This window comes from Corapipo altera, unplaced genomic scaffold, assembly GCF_003945725.1.
Source record: "Corapipo altera isolate COAL_440 unplaced genomic scaffold, ASM394572v1 22, whole genome shotgun sequence".
NCBI classification, from domain to species: domain Eukaryota; kingdom Metazoa; phylum Chordata; class Aves; order Passeriformes; family Pipridae; genus Corapipo; species Corapipo altera.
In genome coordinates this window covers 14,897,824-14,915,172 of record NW_020884886.1, presented here as the reverse complement: position 1 = coordinate 14,915,172, position 17,349 = coordinate 14,897,824, and the positions used below count along the sequence as shown (strand labels likewise).

Here is a 17,349-nt window from a genome sequence, read left to right as displayed (position 1 = left end):
TTTACTGAGGAAGGGAAAGACCCATTTAACTAATGAATTTAATATTTACAGCCATTCAGACCATTTTTATCATTCCCAAATATTTCGGCTATTGTGTGTGGTCCTTGAAATCACAGACACCTTGCCTGTTTTATCTTGTCAAATATATATCGAGGTAAGTTATGTCAACAGCGCTCTGAGATCTTTCTTTGAGAAAGAAGTGTTATATAGCAGAAGTGTAGTCCTGTAAAAATCACCTTCCTGTGATTACTGAGAGCTACCCATTAACACATCCCTTGAACACTTTCAAGTTTAATTAGGCTGGCTTTACTCCACAGGGTGACCTGGGCAGCTCTGGCATTCAGGGAGATGATGCCCAAGAGCCCCACACCAGTGGTGGGCCCCAGCCCAGGTGCAACCACAGAGGTGAAAATGCCCTTTTACCATTTAAGCATGTTTGGTTAGGGTGAGTGGTTTTACCACAGGGTTTGCAAAGTTCCTGTCAATAGTCATTTATGTTACACTTCTGTTTCTGCACCGTGCAAGTGGCTTGGTATAGACATAGCTCTAGGGCTTGCCTGTGTTTTAGATATTGTGTTTGGTGGAATAACAGGCAAATCCATCCTGTTTCCCACACTACAGAAGCACATCTTAGACTAGTAACATAACTTAAGTCACCCCAAATCAGGCTGGGACACAGTGGCTTGGGAGCAGCATGTCAGCAGATGTTTTCTGGTTGGCTGCTGAGAAGAAAGCTCAGCTGAAGGCAGGTTTGCAGCCCCAGTCCTGCCTGCCCATAGCAAAGGTCAGCAGTGGAGAGGAGCAGACAGGATGGAGACACTGGCAGAGGAGGAGCCAGAGTGCTGGGCTGAGGTTAGGTAAGGCAAGAGCATGTGACAACATTGGGCGAATCCGTGCCGGGCCACAGGGACAAAGTCCGCTGTGCCAACACATGGCCATGAGCCAAGAGGTGTGACCCCAGTCCTGACTCATGGCAGCTCCCACCACCAATGGGTGACTCAGTCACAGCAGCTTTTTTCTGTGTGAAGTCCCATCACAGGTGTTCTGACAAGCATAAGACTGTTATAAAGCTTAGTCTGCTTAACACAGACTTCTCTGATAATGGTGCCTTTGCTGTGCATGGCAGTTCAGACTCCATTGACATCAACAAAAGCTGCTTTTTATGATCCTGACAATAAATTAGTTTTCTGAGAAATGGAAGTTATGAACATGTAATAAAATATAATATAAGAGTCCTCCAGGACCTTCACCCTTTCAATACCTACAGAACTAAAATTCACCAGCTACATACAAACTTATAAAGAGTAGCAGTTTGCTATTCTACCCTCTGGTGTCTCTGAATGGTTCAGTAAGCTCCTTGGTGTTACAGAAAGGCTCTCATCTACCCCACTGTGGAATCTCATCGTCTTCTCCCTTGCAGGAGCTGTGCTGTGAAACTAGATTCAGCAGGTTTCAAAAGAAACCTTTCCCCTGTTTTCCCATGAATTTGCTCAATGTTGTGACCTAACAAAAGCTTTAAGCCAGAAATGCTGGCAGAAGGACAGGTCCCACCCTCTTTTTCCCCTCTGCCAGCACGGGTGCTCAGGTGGTGTGGGTGCATGGTGCAGCCACACGAACACTTCTGGCAGTACATGCAGAGGATGCAGAGTGGCTGCAGGAAGAATGGAGTGAGACTCTACGTAGGCAACACCAGTTTAACATGTTTGTGAGACTGTGGTGTGAAACAGTGGTCTTCAGCAGCCGCATCAGGCTAGTGAGGGCAAAACCTTTTTCTCGTAGAGTGTTTTATTTACCGTAGGACTGAAAGGCAATTATTATATTAACCTCCCTTGTAGATATATCTATCCAGAACCCTCCCTGTATTTATTACAACAGAGAGCAAACATGCCACAGAAATGAAATGGCTATGGTTATATAAAAAAACTTTGGGATTTGCTGATTTCCTTCTTTTCTTATGTGCTGATTAAAATCTGTTCCACTCCATTGGTTTATTCAGTATCTGTTTTCTTAGATTTTGGAACCTAAAACCTGCTTTCAGGTTTAAATAAAAGCAGAACATTGCACATGGGGAAACTGAGCCTACTCTTTAGGGTGATCCTCTGTGCTGACTTTCCTTGCAGAATGGCAATAAAGTGCTTGCTAAAAATAAAAAAAAATTTGCCTAATGACTGAAAAGGTTATTAGGGTAACTTTCACTGCCCATGAACCAGAGAAGCCTAGGATTAAAAAACAAAAAGAGAAAGCCCAAGGTGTCCTTGAACAAATTTCCCCCTGTTGAGACTCCACCTTCAGGGCTGGGACTTTGTCATGTCCGTAGTGGGATGGGGTATTTGGCTGGCTGGCAGAGCAGACAAGGAGTCTGTCTTTGAAAGGGCATTTGCTGGGAATCTTCTGTGACGTGGCAAGATATAGGTCAGAACATTGACATAGGTTATGCAAGAAAGGGCTTTGGTGTGAGAGAACTTGTAAAGCTGTTGTCTCCAGGTGTTTACCTGGGTGCCTAAATACCTCTGAAAATCTCTAGAGACAATATAGTAAAGCTGATTTGAGACATACAATTAGATGTATGTTTGTTGTGTACTGTCCACCTGAAAAAACCCGAGTTGTTGTGGTACCTGTTACTGACTCTGTTCTCTAAAGGATCTCCTCAGATTTTGGTCTCCAGTAGCTTAGGAAAGTCAGGAAATGACAAATTCTTCTGTATCAACTCACATTGTGTAAGAACAGGTGTAAAATAACATGTTATTCATTTAAATAAAGTGGTGTTGTCTCTTTAAAACTTCAAATAGGCAATAAAATTATTCTATAAATGTGTGGGAACCTGTTCCACCAAATACAAAGTGGTTTTGTTAAAAAGAGAAGGAAATGAAAGAAAGGGGAGAAAATGCTGTCTGTTACATGATGAGATCCTAGTTTTTGTGGTGGTGTTGTGCCTAAGAATGGGCTTATGTGTAAATATACTGATAAACCATACAGACTTTCTGAGATTGAGATTAGACACCTTGCCGGTCACTCTTAAATTCATGTGTCCTTTCAGTGAAATATTTTACTTGGCACATTCCCTTCTCATTGCACTGCAGTGTCTTAGTAGTTTTTGAAGACCAAATAAAAACACAAAGGCCAATCCACTGCTCGCTCCTTACTCTCCCTTTTCCTTTCACTTGCTCATGTCTGCGCTGTTACATGATGCTAAGCTGCCATCATGAAATATCTCCTGAAACCTATTTACTACCATGATCATAAAAAATACTCTCACCCAGATAATGACATCACCCCAATAAAATTATGAGTCTATGGTCAGCCTCTGGATCTCTCAAAGCATTTGGGTTTGATCTTTCTAAAAATCTCAGAAAGCAGATCCAATGCTTTACTAGTGCATGTCATCACATGGAGGACCCCAGCACACCACATCAGGAAAGGCACTTCATGTGTCTGCTCGTAGAAAAGAGACAGATGATGGGAAGCACACCGACTCCTTGGAAGTCTTTTCTGCATCAGGGAGAAGGTTCCCATTGACAGGCATTAGCATATTCCAGTGAATCTCACTTTTTTTCTTGAAATATCCGGCTTTTTCTATTACTGTATTCAGGAGAATAGTTATTTAGGAAAAACCTTTCACCTTCAATCCCACCACAAGAACAAATGAAAGGAAATGGAAGGTTTATGGGAAACATGGGCATGGTCTGGACTGTTCCCTTTCACTTCTCTTAGGATTTGGCCCCTGCTTCACTGTCAATAATCAAAAAGATGAAAAAACTAAATATTTACGATATTATTGTTACACAGGGTGAGTTTTCACCATTGTAGCCAACCTGTACATTAGCTGTTATATTCTTACACCCAAGCATTGGATGCTGTATGAGGAGAGGAGCATGTGCTGTATACAGAATACATCATTCTTGCTACTTAAATGGCTCTGCCCTTGACACTTTTCCACTCTGCCTTAGCTGACATCATAAAGCAGTGCATGAAGAGTCCTGCAATAATTATGAACACAGTGTGCATGAAGTCAAAAGAAACAAGGTGTCTAATGTCAGGGAAAACTGAGAGACACGCAGAATTCTACCCAACTTTCTTAAGTTCCTTATAAAAGGACAAATTAATATATTTTTAAATTCTGCCACTGGGGATGCTAACACCTCAGAATAACCTGCACCTTGATCTGCTGAGGTTCATTGCTTTAAACAATAACGGGGAAATAACTTGGACACTAACAACAAGCTGCAGCTAAAAGTGAAAGTACAAAATAAAAGCCAAGTGTTTGAGCAGCCTCCTTGTGTGATCCTAATTGACATGGTATATTGAAGAGCCTTCTAAAAATGAGCCCATCATCTCACTAGCATCAATGCTTTTTAATTCCAGTTACACAGAATAGTTTTCACTGGATATTTAAGTACACAGACGATTGGATCTCATAGCTTTCCTTTTTTTTTTTCTCTTTTTTTTTCTTTTTTTTCTCTCCTGTTTCAGCTGGGCTATCTGCACAGACCCCATGCAACACAGACAAGCTCACTTTACAATGCTTATGGTTAAAAGTTTGGTTTGTTTTCAAACAGAAAAATGCAAAGCAAGAGAAAGATACTGATTTTAAAAATCAATCTGGTGAAATTTTGCAAATTCATACCTGCTAAATTTTTTATACTTACTTCCCTATAGAGATCAGTGGGATTGAGACATGGATTGGATTGTGGCAGAATCTCCTAGATTTTATCCCCAATTTTCAGACTGATTCCTTCGATAGTCTTGGGCAAACTTCTTAAATTTCCATGCTGTAGCTTCCCTGCCCTTAGGGAGTACCTGCTTCTCTGCAGCTTTTGTAGCTAACATTTGCAGAGATGAATTCTAAAGCTGAAGGACTTCAGTAGACCTGGTCTGCAGGCTTGGGACTTGGATCCAGGCTGCAGGTGTGTTTGTACAGTGCCTAACACACCACAGCCGCAGTACAGTGGATAAACAATTATAAAAAGCCAGAACAGCAATCACCTATTGCTTTGCAGTGTAAGTAGAACAGCTCACCTTCCTGTTCGCTCTCAGAAACTGCCACAAAGATACTTCTTTTGCCAGTCTTCCCCATCTTCCACATTTCTCTCTCTAACTTGGAGCCTTCTAGTTTTAGAACTCTTATCTGTACACCCGCTGACTCCCCTACCCCTCTTCCCTATTGATGAACCTCTGACTTAGCAGTATGAGGATGTCTCTTATGTTTTACATGCCCAGACCAAGGCACTCAGAGGACAAGAATAAATTATTATGAAGAACCATCTGATACAAACTGCCAGTGCTTCCTCTGCAGAATCTACTCCAGTTTATGGTTTGTCATGAAGAGGTTAATACACTTCTTCTTGCACATGGGGTTGCCCTGAGGTTGTTGTCCTGAGCCTTTGTGCTGCTTGGATGGAGATTTGGACTAAGCTTTACTACATGAGGGGGGTGTGCAGAGATAGGAATGGCAATACCAGTAAAAACAACTGGAAAAGGACTGAAAGCTGTAATTGTTTTGCTTCTGCAATATGTTGTTTGCATTTCACCTCCTTTAGAGAGTGTCCTTTCCCTGAAATTAGCCATCTTCCAAGGCATGCCCTGCTCCCTCTTCTCCTGCTGGCTGACTGTGCACACTATTTGCCAACCAGGCAAATCCATCATCCAGAGAATGTTTCAGAGTGGTTCCTCCTCTTGGCTGCTTGAGAAGGTGTGTTGTTTGCTTTGCCTAAGTGCTCCCGGGGCCTAATGGTCCGTTGTTATGTACAGACCATTTCTGCTGCCATGAATCATGTTTTACCACCCTTGTGCTTTTACTTCTGCACTGGGTGCTTTTTTTCTTTCAAGCAAACACGTTGGAGTTCCGTGTTTACTGCTGAAACAGTGCATGTCGGGTACACAGCACAGGCTGAGTTATTCCTACCGTCCCACTGCTGACGTGATCAGTAAATCTACCTCTGAGTCCAGGAGCTGCAGACCCCTTGTTTTTCTTACAACCAAAGATAAATTGATTCAGTATAGCCTAAAATAATTTTGCCAGACATGTATAAAGAAAAAAAAATTTTCACTGAAAAAGCCTCATGCCATCAAGCAAAATATGCCCTTTTCTTATCTTATCTGTTGTGAGTAACCCAAACTATTTGCACAACGCCTTGTGCTAGGAAGGAGTTGTTTGTACATGTTTCACTCCCTTTTTTCCAAGTTTTGAATTTTGAATGAAATCTTTTTCTTCAAATTCCTCCTACCTGCAAAAATGTTACAGTTTCTCTTTCCTGTGCTTCCCTGAAGGTTGGACCCAACCCTCCCTTCAAAGATCCCTTCCTTGCAGATGGTTTTCTATTAATCTTCAAACCACTTTGGAGAGCTCTCTGTGTCTGGCAGCACTAACATCCCCTCTCCCTCCCGTCCCACCCACTTAGCCTCAGCCTAAGAGCCCTTAACAAATGACTCCCAAGGAATTTAAATGGCTAACGCTCACTGGCCAATAAAGAGATGCATAAACTGTATAACCAGGTTACACGGCTTTTGCCATTAGGAAGAAAGGTTGCTCGGGCAAAGGCGCAAGTCCTCTTAACCTGTTGCACTTCGATCGCAGGACCAGAGAGGTAAGGGAAATCTTGTTTGCTCTGTAGGGCTTTTTATCTGGTTTTTATTTTATCAGGGAGTTGAGACCAAAAGTATATCATCATTAAGGTGTTGGTTTGGGGTTTTGCCTTCCTTCAGAGGGTCCTAAGGAGTTATTTGAGAAGGAAGCAACTGCTTGTAAGCTTGAACTAAGAGATCAACATGTGAATATCTAAAAGAATTTGCATAACAAACAACAAAGCAAATGTCTGAACAGTGAAAACTAAACTGCTGATATTTTAGACAGAAGAAAACAAAATCATATTTCAAACATATTTTTTCTACTACCTTTAATTAATGGACTGAAAGGTAGCCAATTACAACTGTTTGCTGTTGTGTTTTCAATCAGTCCGTCTCTGCCATTGTCTGTTTGTGCTGCCTGGTATTTTGTTCTGCTTTTTCAAGAGATTGACATAAAAAAATCAAACTTTAAAAGTGGATTATCAACTTCTGGTACAAAATTTGGGGGTTATGGATTGAAGGTGTCTGGGAAAGTTAAGCAAACAGGGTATGTATGCAAGTATTATTGTTGCAAATTAATCTATTTAACTCATCCTGCATACTGGAGATTTGATAATATTTTAAGAATATCAACTTCTGATATTATTCTATTCATATTCTGCTTAAGCAGCATGTGAAATGTGTAAGACTTGTACATGACATTGGACACGTGACACTAATCTGTTCGCACTTATTTATTTATTAATTTATTGTTTTATTGGGGTCAATGCTGATAAGAATAATGAATTTTGAACTTAAACTTGGAAAAAAAATAATGTAGATGTTGTAAGTAAAGCTCAATTAAAATCAATGACAAAAATGTTAGTTTCCATGTGGACCAGATGCAGCAACTGTATATAGTGGTGTCCTGTCCTGACCTAGGTGGGATTGAAACCATGCTTCAAAATGTGTGTATAAAGGGCTCCCTCACTGTTTGCACATCCAAGCTTGCTGAGGATGACAGCCAGTGCTCAGAGCATGTGAGGGATGTCATGGCAAACTGTTACTGCCATCCCTTGCAGTGCTCCATGGACAGAGGCTGGGTTGCAGAAAGGGCATCTTTTTCAATCATGTTATCACAACTGATTCTGAAAGCCTTCACACCCAATGCATGGTCCACAGTGGTGTATGTTAGGGTTAGCTGATGATGTTGAACCAAAGACCTTGCCATTGTATGAAAGAGGTGAGAGAGGTTTTTAATTAAATTAAGACGGTTAATCTAACAGAACTACAAAACGTCCTTTTTGCTTGTCAAGGCAAGGCCACATGACTGTCTATTAAGAGCTTGTTATAATATTGTTGGTTTGATTATTTTTCCATGTGTTTCTCATATACTGTATAACCAAGATTAGATAATGCCTTATATAAAAATAAATAAAGTTAACAAAGAAGTAACGATTTTGCTACTCTTTTTAATAATTTCTATTCAATTCTGCATTTCAGCTCCATTCTTTGCTGAAGAAATTATATTGAATCAAAAGATCCTTGTCTTCTTTCTTCAGCTTTTAATTAAAAAAAAATAATCTCAGTTAAGGTCAACAAAAGGTGAATTTCAAATTATATCTGCCTCAAATCCCACTCCTTTTCTAGAGTGAACAGAAATTTCATTTCCAAACCATAGGTATTTCCAACTGAGCTGTAATTTCAGTAGACTCATATTGTCTTGAATTAACCCAGTGCAGGAATGGTGCCCCCTGAGAAAGTTCCTGCCTTGGTTAAACATTTTTTTTAATTTATAATATTAACCCTGGGCACAGGTAACGAGTGCTGGAAACCTCTTCCTTGTACTTGTAAACCTGGTTTCTCAATTTCAATCCAACGTTCAAAGGTCTGTACAAACGTCTTAGATCAGAGGTCAGGTACAAATTGCTGCACTTTGCAGCTCCTTTCTGCCGATATGACAGAATTTCACAGCAAAGACGATTGACTTCCATCCCCCTCTCCTCCATGCACGGGCAACACCAGGCAGTTAAAAGCGTGATATGTACAAGTCAGCCATTGGTACCTGAGTTTAATTAATAACTAACTGGGCTTCAGTGGTGCAAGGTGCATATTATAAAAAGGGTCAAATGTCAGTGCACAAAGGGAAAAAAAAAAAGAACAAAAACGCCAACCATGGACTAAGGCAAATGCTTTGAGTTTAATGTACTTTTAGCAGCCAGCATTCACATCCCAACTGTGGTTCGCTTTATGTTGATTTTCATTTCTGTGACCTGAGGGGGAGGGAACATACTGAACCACTTTCAGCTTTCCCTGGAATCCTGGCCTCCTGCTGAAAGCAGATTTGCAGGTTGGGCCCCCCATTGTTGCAGTTGTCACGTGGTATACACAAAATTGAGAATGTTGTAATAAAAATAGTGCATGAGATTAGGGCAAACTGAAAAGTCCAAAGCTATTTTTGTTGTAATAAATTTGATTAAGCGAGTAGACTTTATATGAACAGGCGGGATGTGTTATGTTTCGCTCTGGGATCTCCGGAAGAGTTAGCTGAAAAGGTTGGACCAGAAAAGCTGAAAAGGCAACTGTAGTTTGTGAACTTTTTTAGATACTATTGGTTGCACTGTGGGGTGGAACATCTTACTGTAATGTTTATGTAGACAGACAGATAGAGTGTTCTGTGTTATAACAACAAAGAAGCGCATGCACACATACCCCTACTCCAGAGTTCAGCAAAGCCTTTCACAGACATTTTCAATGATAGAATTAAATCACTGTGTTCATATGTAAGATTTTTCTTCAAAGAGGCAAGAAGTGAAACAAGTGAATGTCTTATCTTTCTTGTATAATAATTAACAGATGAGTCTAGTCGTGGTTTTGTTTTTCAGTTGCAGAACATTGTTTTTACTATCTTTCTTATGGCAAAAGCTTGTGAACTCCTAGTCCACCCTGAGTGAAACACTTCTCCCTTTCTAAGTAGAATGCTTTTAAATGTTAATACAAGCAGGACATACTTACAGGTATCAGCATCTCTGCTAAGAACAGAGTTTAATTGCTTTGTGGTAAAGAAACACCACAAAAAGTTTTCCATCAAGTATGGCTCATCCAAAATAGGAAAGACTTGTTACATACCAAGTGACTACATTGAACTTTATATGTCACACATTTTCCTGTCTGACCATGGTAATAATAGCTTATGTTGACTAGACTGAAATATGGGAATTTGGGAAGAAAGGAAGGGTTGTGCTGTTTCCTGATTTAGCTGATAAGAGCTAAACCATCTCTCATCTTCTAAGCTTTCCTCAACATGTGGCTTCAATACTTTGCGGGGTAATAACTTCGGCCTCAGCCAGTGATCAGTCCTATTGAAATAGCTGAGAGTTATAGAATTATTTTGAAATGGACTCAGTAAAAAATATAGCTGGGGCAAACAGTACAACATAGGGGTTACACAACTTGTTGGACAAAGTTCTAAATGACTTGCAGCAAAGTGGATTATAAAATTAGGGAGGAGACTGGGTTTTGCTTACCCAAACTTCCTTCAGAAGTGGTACAAGCTGAGGTGGCTAGCTTGGCACTGCAGTAGCATAAAAACACTCAAGAAACACACATAGCATTGACAGAATTCACATTGTAGAAGCAGGGACACGTCAGTAGGATGCTCTAGGTATTGGTGGTCCTTTGGTACATAGTTAATTTTTCACTCTCATAATGAGAAAACCATATATTCATGAACAAATTTTCACTTGTGATCATCAAAAAGCAATGGTAATAAGCACAACTAGGCTCAGGAAAGTTTTCTTACTTTATTATTTGAGATGTCTTGAGAAGAATACAGAAATTCTGCTTGCACCTGTAGGGAGAAAATTCATGTGGCCAAAGCTTAACTGGAGTTGAAGCTAACCAGAAATGTGGGGGACTATAAAAAGAGTTTTTTCAAATACATTAATGGCAATAGGTAGTATAGAAATATCATCAGCCTGTTAAAGGATAAGGATGGTCACCTCACAAACAGGGCAGAGACAAGGCAGAGGTATTTAACGCTTTCTTTGCCTCTATCTTCAACATGGATGATGGACCAAGGGGGTCTCAGTGCCCTGAGCTGGAGGACCATGACTGTGAGAATGATCAGCTCCCAGCTGAGTCTGAAATTGTGTGGGATTCTGCTGCTCCAGCTGGATTCCTACAGATCTATGGGATCTGATGGGATTTGACCCAGAATCCTCAAAGAGCTTGCTGATGTCACGGCACAACCTCTCTCAAGGACTTTTGAGTGGTCTTGGGAATCTGGAGAGGTCCCAGATGACTGGAAGCTGGTGAATGTTGCCCTGATTTGCAAGGAGGACGACCCTGGAAACTACAGGCCTGTCAGTCTCACTTCAGTGCCTGGCAAAGTTATGCAGAAGATTGTTCTGGAAATTATTGAAAAACACCTGAAAGACAACACAGTCATTGGTCAAAGACAGCATGGCTTCATAGAGGAAGGTCTTGCTTATCCAACCTGATTTCATTCTATGACAAGTTGATCAAGGGAAGCCAGTTGATGTAATCTTTTTTGATTTCAGTAAAGCTTTTGATACTGTCTCTCACAGGATCCTTCTGGACAAACTGTCCAGCACACAGCTGGATAAACACATCATGTGGTGGGTGAGCAACTGGCTCATGGGTCGAGCACAGAGGGTAACAATGAATGGGGTAACATCAGACTGGTGACCTGTCACTAGTGGGGCTCCACAGGGCTCTGTCTTAGGCCCTGTGCTCTTCAACATCTTCGTAAATGACTTGGACACAGGACTGGAAGGGATACTGAGCAAGTCTGCAGATGACACAAAACTGGGAGGAGCTGTTGACTCCCTCGAAGGCAGGGAGGCCCTGCAGAGAGACCTCAACAAATTAGAAGGCTGGGCAATTACCAGCCAGAGGAAGGTCAATGATGGAAAGTGCCAGATTCTGCACCTGGGATGGGGCAACCCTGGATGTACATACAGACTGGGGAATGAGGTGCTGGAAAGCAGTGCTGTGGAAAGGGATCTGGGGGTCCTGGTTGATGGCAAGTTGAATATGAGTCAGCAGTGCCCTGGCAGCCAGGAGGGCCAACTGTGTCCTGGAAGGCATCAGGCAAAGCATTGCAGCCAGTTGAGGGAGGTGCCTGTCCCTCCCTGTTCTGCACTGGTGTGGCCTCACCTTAAATATTTTGGGCACCAGAGAAAAAGAAAGATATTAAGCTCTTGAGAGTGTCCAAAGGAGGGTAACAATGATGGTGAAGGGCCTTGAGGGGAAACCGTATGAGGAGCAGTGGAGGTCACTTGGTCTGCTCAGTCTGGAGGAGACTGAGGGGAGACCTCATTGCAGTTACAACTTCCTCGTGAGGGGAAGAGGAAGGGCAGGCAACTGATCTCCATGGTGATCTGTGACAGGACCTGAGGGAATGGCCTGAAGTTGTGTCAGGGGAGGTTTAGGCTGAATATTAGAAAAAGGCTCTTCACTCAGAGAGTGGTTGGGTGCTGGAAGAGGCTGCCCAGGGAAGTTGTCACAGCGTGAAGCCTGACGGTGTTGTCAGGCACATGGTGTGACTCTTGGAAATGGTCCTGTGCAGGGTCAGGAGCTGGACTCAATGATCCTTGTGGCTCTGATACCTCATTGAATACTATTTTTGCAGTTCTGAAGCCAGGAGGTTGGGTCATTGAGGGACCTTCACACTGGGAATGTTCACTGCTGGGCTTTGACAGTGCTTACAGATAATGCAAAGTGAATCACACACCAGATTAAAGATGCCATAGAAGGATGAAGAGAGGGGTGATAACAGAATAGGCAGGAAGTTTGCACAATACAAGGTGACTTTATTTTGTATGGGATAATTTTAGCTCCATTTTTTAAATTGCACATAAAATTGCTGTGAGGTAAGATTACTAGGCTAAGGGAACTGGTATAATATGGCTAAGAGAACTAGATCTGTGATCGTTATTATTCTTAATGACAGTGATGAAAATAAGAAGTTTAACCTTAAAATCCTGGTTTGAAGTTGTAGCCAATCATTGAATGTATAAATTCCTTGTTAAATTATCTGATTAACATTCAAACTTTAACCTGGGAAATTCCAGGATGTTAATTTACAGAATAATTTCAGGCGTTTTCCTCTTAAAAGTAGCAAGAAGCAAAAGTAGAGATTTCTAGTAATTTTGTTAGTTTTTTAAGCCAAATACATTGCTTTTGATTGGTTCATGGAGAACATAACCCATCCCTTCAAGACTTTTAAAGCAGGATTTTCAGTAGTGCTCGTCACTGTCTTAAATATAATATTATAGCAGCCATTAGAGTCCTGTAACTGATGTCAGAGGAGTAGCGCTATCTACTGAGTACTATTTGCTGAGTACTGTTGAAAATATCACACTTCATTTTCTGTTTCTTTCTTTGAATCTAATACTATAAAAAGACAAAATCAATAGGTTTTGGTGAGTTTTAAACCAACCATTTTTAACATGCTTAAGCCACTTAGGACAAATTTAAGCAACTGAAAACTGTGCACAGACCCTCTCTGCAGTAGATCCACCCTGAAAACTGCATTTCAGGCCCAGAACATTAACTTGCCCCTTATAAGGGCAACTCGACTAACTGACTAAAATAAGATTGAAATTTAAGCATGAAATATGAGCTCTTGCAATTAAATCAGTAGTCAGAACCTTGATGATAGGCCCTAGGTTAAGATGCCAAGTGTCACCATTAGCAGAAGTGGGAATTTCAGAAAATCATAGAATTTTTAGGTTGAAAAAGACCTCTAAAATTATTGAGTCCAACCATTAACAATGCCAAGTCCAGCACTAAACCATGTCCCTAAATGCCACATCTACATGTCTTTTAAATACCTACAGAGACTGTGACTCAACCACTTCCCTGGGCAGTCTGTTCCAGTGCTTGACAGCCCTTTCAATGAAGAAATTTTTCCTTCCCTGGCACAACTTAAGACTGTTTCCTCTTGTCCTAATTTCAGCAGCTAGTCTGAGGATTTAGTGGGCTGGTCTTATCCTATCCCTCAGGTATTTTACACTTCTGCTCTCTACATATTTAAGTATAGTACTTCTAGTGGGCAGTGTACAGCTCCTGCTGTACATGTTCTCCTGAACATATACGGGAAATGATTCAGTGCAGCAAATGCTGCTGCATACACATCTCATTGTGTTCCATGCAGCACCTGAGCCAAAAGATTCCTTCCAGGTGACCCTGGCTGGAGAGGGACAAATTTGATGACCTAATTCAGGCACATGGATGATGTTGAGAGTAAGCAGTGCTTTAGAGGTGCTAGCAGCAGGATGACTTGCACAGCAGACAGACATGTCATTGTCAACAACTAGTGCTGATTTGATCTTTGAGATTACTCTCTTCCGAGCTGCTCATTGCAAGCTACTCATCAAGTCTCTTGCCAGCCAATGTTCCTGCCCCTTCAGGTCTGCTGATGCAGTCCACCACTTACTCCACAGAGTTTTGCCAAAATGATCCAGATTAAGAAAATCCACCTTTTCAAAGTGTTTAGTCTAGCCTGGGGCAACTTCTTCACCCAGTTCAGCTGCAGGCAAAGCAATATGTCTGACACACTGCAGACATTGTCATGGGCTGTTGGCCTCAGGTACTGCTTTTTGTAAAAGTGTGAAGACATTATCCATCCCAAGTAACCTTCCCTTTCCTGTATGAAAGACCTTCAGAAAATGTCCTTGACTAAAAAGCTGTGCTGAAATGCTGCGCTCTCTTGCACTGACCTTCCGCAAGATTCAGCTTCAGACACTGGTATTTCATTAGAAGTAGCAGGTGGGAAAACGAGATGTGGTCCAATTCCTATTGAAAACCACTCTGTGGACTAGCCTTTTACACTTGAAATATAAATTAATTTGGAATCAGGCAAAGTCTCTGCATGGATATTGCACCAAAGATCAGACCCTTTTTTAACTGCACCTGTTGCCTGCTTGGCCTCTGCACTGTGCGTGGAGAGGAGCCAAGGATGCTGCCTCCAGCAGGATGTCTCCTAAACTAATTGCAAACACAGGGCAAAGTGTTCTGCTGAAAAGCACATGGGATGGCAATGAGTGCTTGCAGGACCAGTGGCCATGTTAGGCCCATTTGTAAAAGAAGTGAGACATCCTATTTCACCTTTAGTTTAGGAAGGAGCACCTTGCTCATCAGCTCCTGCCATGCCTGCAGCTGCAGGATCGCTGGGCTGGCCCTGGGTTCTGCAGTTGGGCATGCCATGGCTCAGCTTCGGCAACAATCTCAAAGATTTCTGCTTTGTTCAGCTCATTTATGCGAATAATAAGCAGGAACAGAGTGACAGTCTTGCCAAGAAAAAGAAAACTGTTGTATAATGATATTTTAGTTATCTTTAAATAGGAAGGTGACTGGCACATTACACTTGATGCAATGCTCAAGTCACTACTGTAGTTAGAATTGACAAGGCCCCTGAGTTATTCTGTGCAGCCAATAATCTCTGAACAAGCAAACTGGGTTTTCAGCAGGAGCATTTCTGTGGATATCTGATGTTTGTGATAAAGTTACACAGTTGTTCTTAGTAAGCTGTTGTTGGTTTTGTATATATTTTATGTATATAAAGTTGTCATGAGAATAGAGTTAGATTTTGAAAATAAAGAACTTTAATGACAGCCATGCTTTCAGAGCTGCTGACGATAGGCAGCAGCAGGATTAACATTTTCCCTTATTATTTCAACTAAAAAACTTGGAAGGTCACATCTAAACCAGTAGCTGTTATTTCCCTCTGCCAACAAAGTGTATTTAAAATTTCGGCAACCAACCTTCCCTCTGCAGCAGCTGTGGTTTAAAATGCAAAACTGTGGCAGTTTCTTGAAAGAGGCTGATGGCTGTGCACTGTCCATGAAGACACACCCTGTCAGCTCAGCCAGAGTTTGTTCAGTACATGGTCTGCAAGTGGGGGATGGGAACCCCCATCCCCTCCCCCTGACAGTTATCACAGAAACATAGGTCTCCCTGGTCTCTCCTGCTGCCTCCCATGGTGCTGGCACCCATCCCCAGGCTGAAGGTTGTGTCACCCACAAAAGGACACATGATGTACTATGCAGTACAAAACTGGAGGGATGAATTAAGTCCAAACATAAAGAGCCTCATTTTATAGGAGCACGTGAGTGAAGTGGACACACAGTTACTGCCCCAAGGACACTGCTGTGTCCCTGTGTTTGTAAAAGCCTATCTGACCACACCGGGATCAACAGAGGAGCACGTGGCTGCCTAACTTCACAGGGCGCTGCCCAGATCTGGACTAGCCCAAGGATTATTTGATATATGGAGTTAGGGCATTGCTTTCTCACTGGGGCCCCAAGCTGCCTTTGCCCTGGCAAAAGGGACATCAGTATTGGGCCCTTTGTTGTTGTTAATCAAGGTGTGGTATTTCTGTTTAATAAAAGATCTGCCTCAGTTAATCAACCTGCTCATGGTATGCTTTAGGTCAGTCACTGCCAACACGATAAGTTTCCCATTTAATATTCTGAGCTGTAATGTGAAAAATATAGATTAAAAAGAAGGTAATTAATGTTTAGGGCAAGAACTATTTACACCTGTCCTACTGGCAACAGGGAAGGAGTTTTGTAAGTAAGGGAAAATGAAATTTGAATGGTTTCAGTGAAACCACTATAATAGTTCACCTGTGCAAGGAAGAGTCCTCAGAGCAGAGATGCTGAACCAAGGGGCTCGTAAGCCTGGCTCCTGGTAGGCTGGCAGTTGTTAACATCCATCTAACACGGTGTTGAACAATCAAGCAGGATTTACCTGTTTCTGAGAAGAAAAGAAGACAGTCTTAATTCAGGTCCTGATAATGAGTCATTGTCTAGTTAGTTGTCTCTAAAACACAACCTTTCTCATTAGCAGTATTTTTGTCTGTCTCTCTTTTATGAATCTATGTCATCAAGATCAGGTATACCTTCTTTCTCAGAGACTAAAAATCAAGTAAGACACTACCTTTTAATGTAGCTTAAATTTTTGCCTCTATTAGCATTCATCGCACATAGTGGATGTACTGAAATCAGTTTGGCTTTACTGAGGCCACTAGACCCATAGTATTAGCTCATGTCTTGTGTACACCCACAAAATATGATAGCAAGTTTTCACAACCAGTTTACCGTGGACTAAAAAAAGTGCACAAGTAGGGTTGAACACTTCAGAAAATGGTATTTTTGGAAACCATTTTCTTGAGAGGGATTGCTTTTCAACATGAAAAAGTTAGGTTGTATTGGTAGCCCATTTTATAAGGCAGTAATAACAGGAGAGGAGAACTCTCAGACCAGACAAGCTTGTGTTCTTTTTCTCATCAAGGTAGAATCACAGAATATTCTGAGTTGGAAGGGACCCACAAGGGTCATCGAGTCCAACTCTTAAGTCAATGACCTGTACCCATTGGCATTATTAGCATTAATACCACTGACCTTGGCATTATTAGCACCAAGTTTTAACCAACTGAGCTAATCTCAGGGTATATGAAATCTGAACTCTGTGAAGGTGTTGATTGTGACATGTGGCAATGAATAAGTTGTTGTGTGTATTTAGTTAAATCAATTGGGGCTACATGGGCTGACTTTCTTAGGCAGTACTTACTCATAAAACCCAGCTCTATGGAGCTGCACAGGAAAAAAAATCCAAACCACATTTGGTCATAAATCTTGATTCCTAGTAAATTAGATAGGAATAAATGCATTTTAGGTTCACTAGGAATTTTTAGTTATGCACTATCACAAACAGTGTATGATAGTGTCTGCAGCAAAGGTGGCCATCAGCACTTAGGAGCAGCTTCGAGAACAG

At 41.5% G+C, this 17,349-nt stretch overlaps 1 protein-coding gene across 9 annotated transcripts in view; it reads left to right on the top strand.

Moving 5' to 3' along the window:
• The window catches only part of RBM47 (RNA binding motif protein 47), an 81,226-nt gene that overhangs the window by 50,084 nt on the left and 13,793 nt on the right, over window positions 1-17,349 (top strand). For 2 of the 9 annotated variants that reach the window (XR_003527580.1, XM_027642905.1), the window contains exon 1: window positions 6,457-6,584. The exons of 4 other annotated variants lie outside the window; for them this stretch is intronic. Coding sequence is in view for 2 of the 5 variants with exons in the window: in XM_027642905.1 (XP_027498706.1) it covers window positions 6,472-6,584 (113 nt within the window). In the remaining 3 variants the exon portion in view is untranslated. Of the gene's footprint in view, window positions 1-5,666; window positions 5,690-6,456; window positions 6,585-6,954; window positions 7,112-17,349 lie in introns of those variants that run through there. 3 more of the 9 variants (XM_027642911.1, XM_027642906.1, XM_027642913.1) reach the window with 3 other exon arrangements.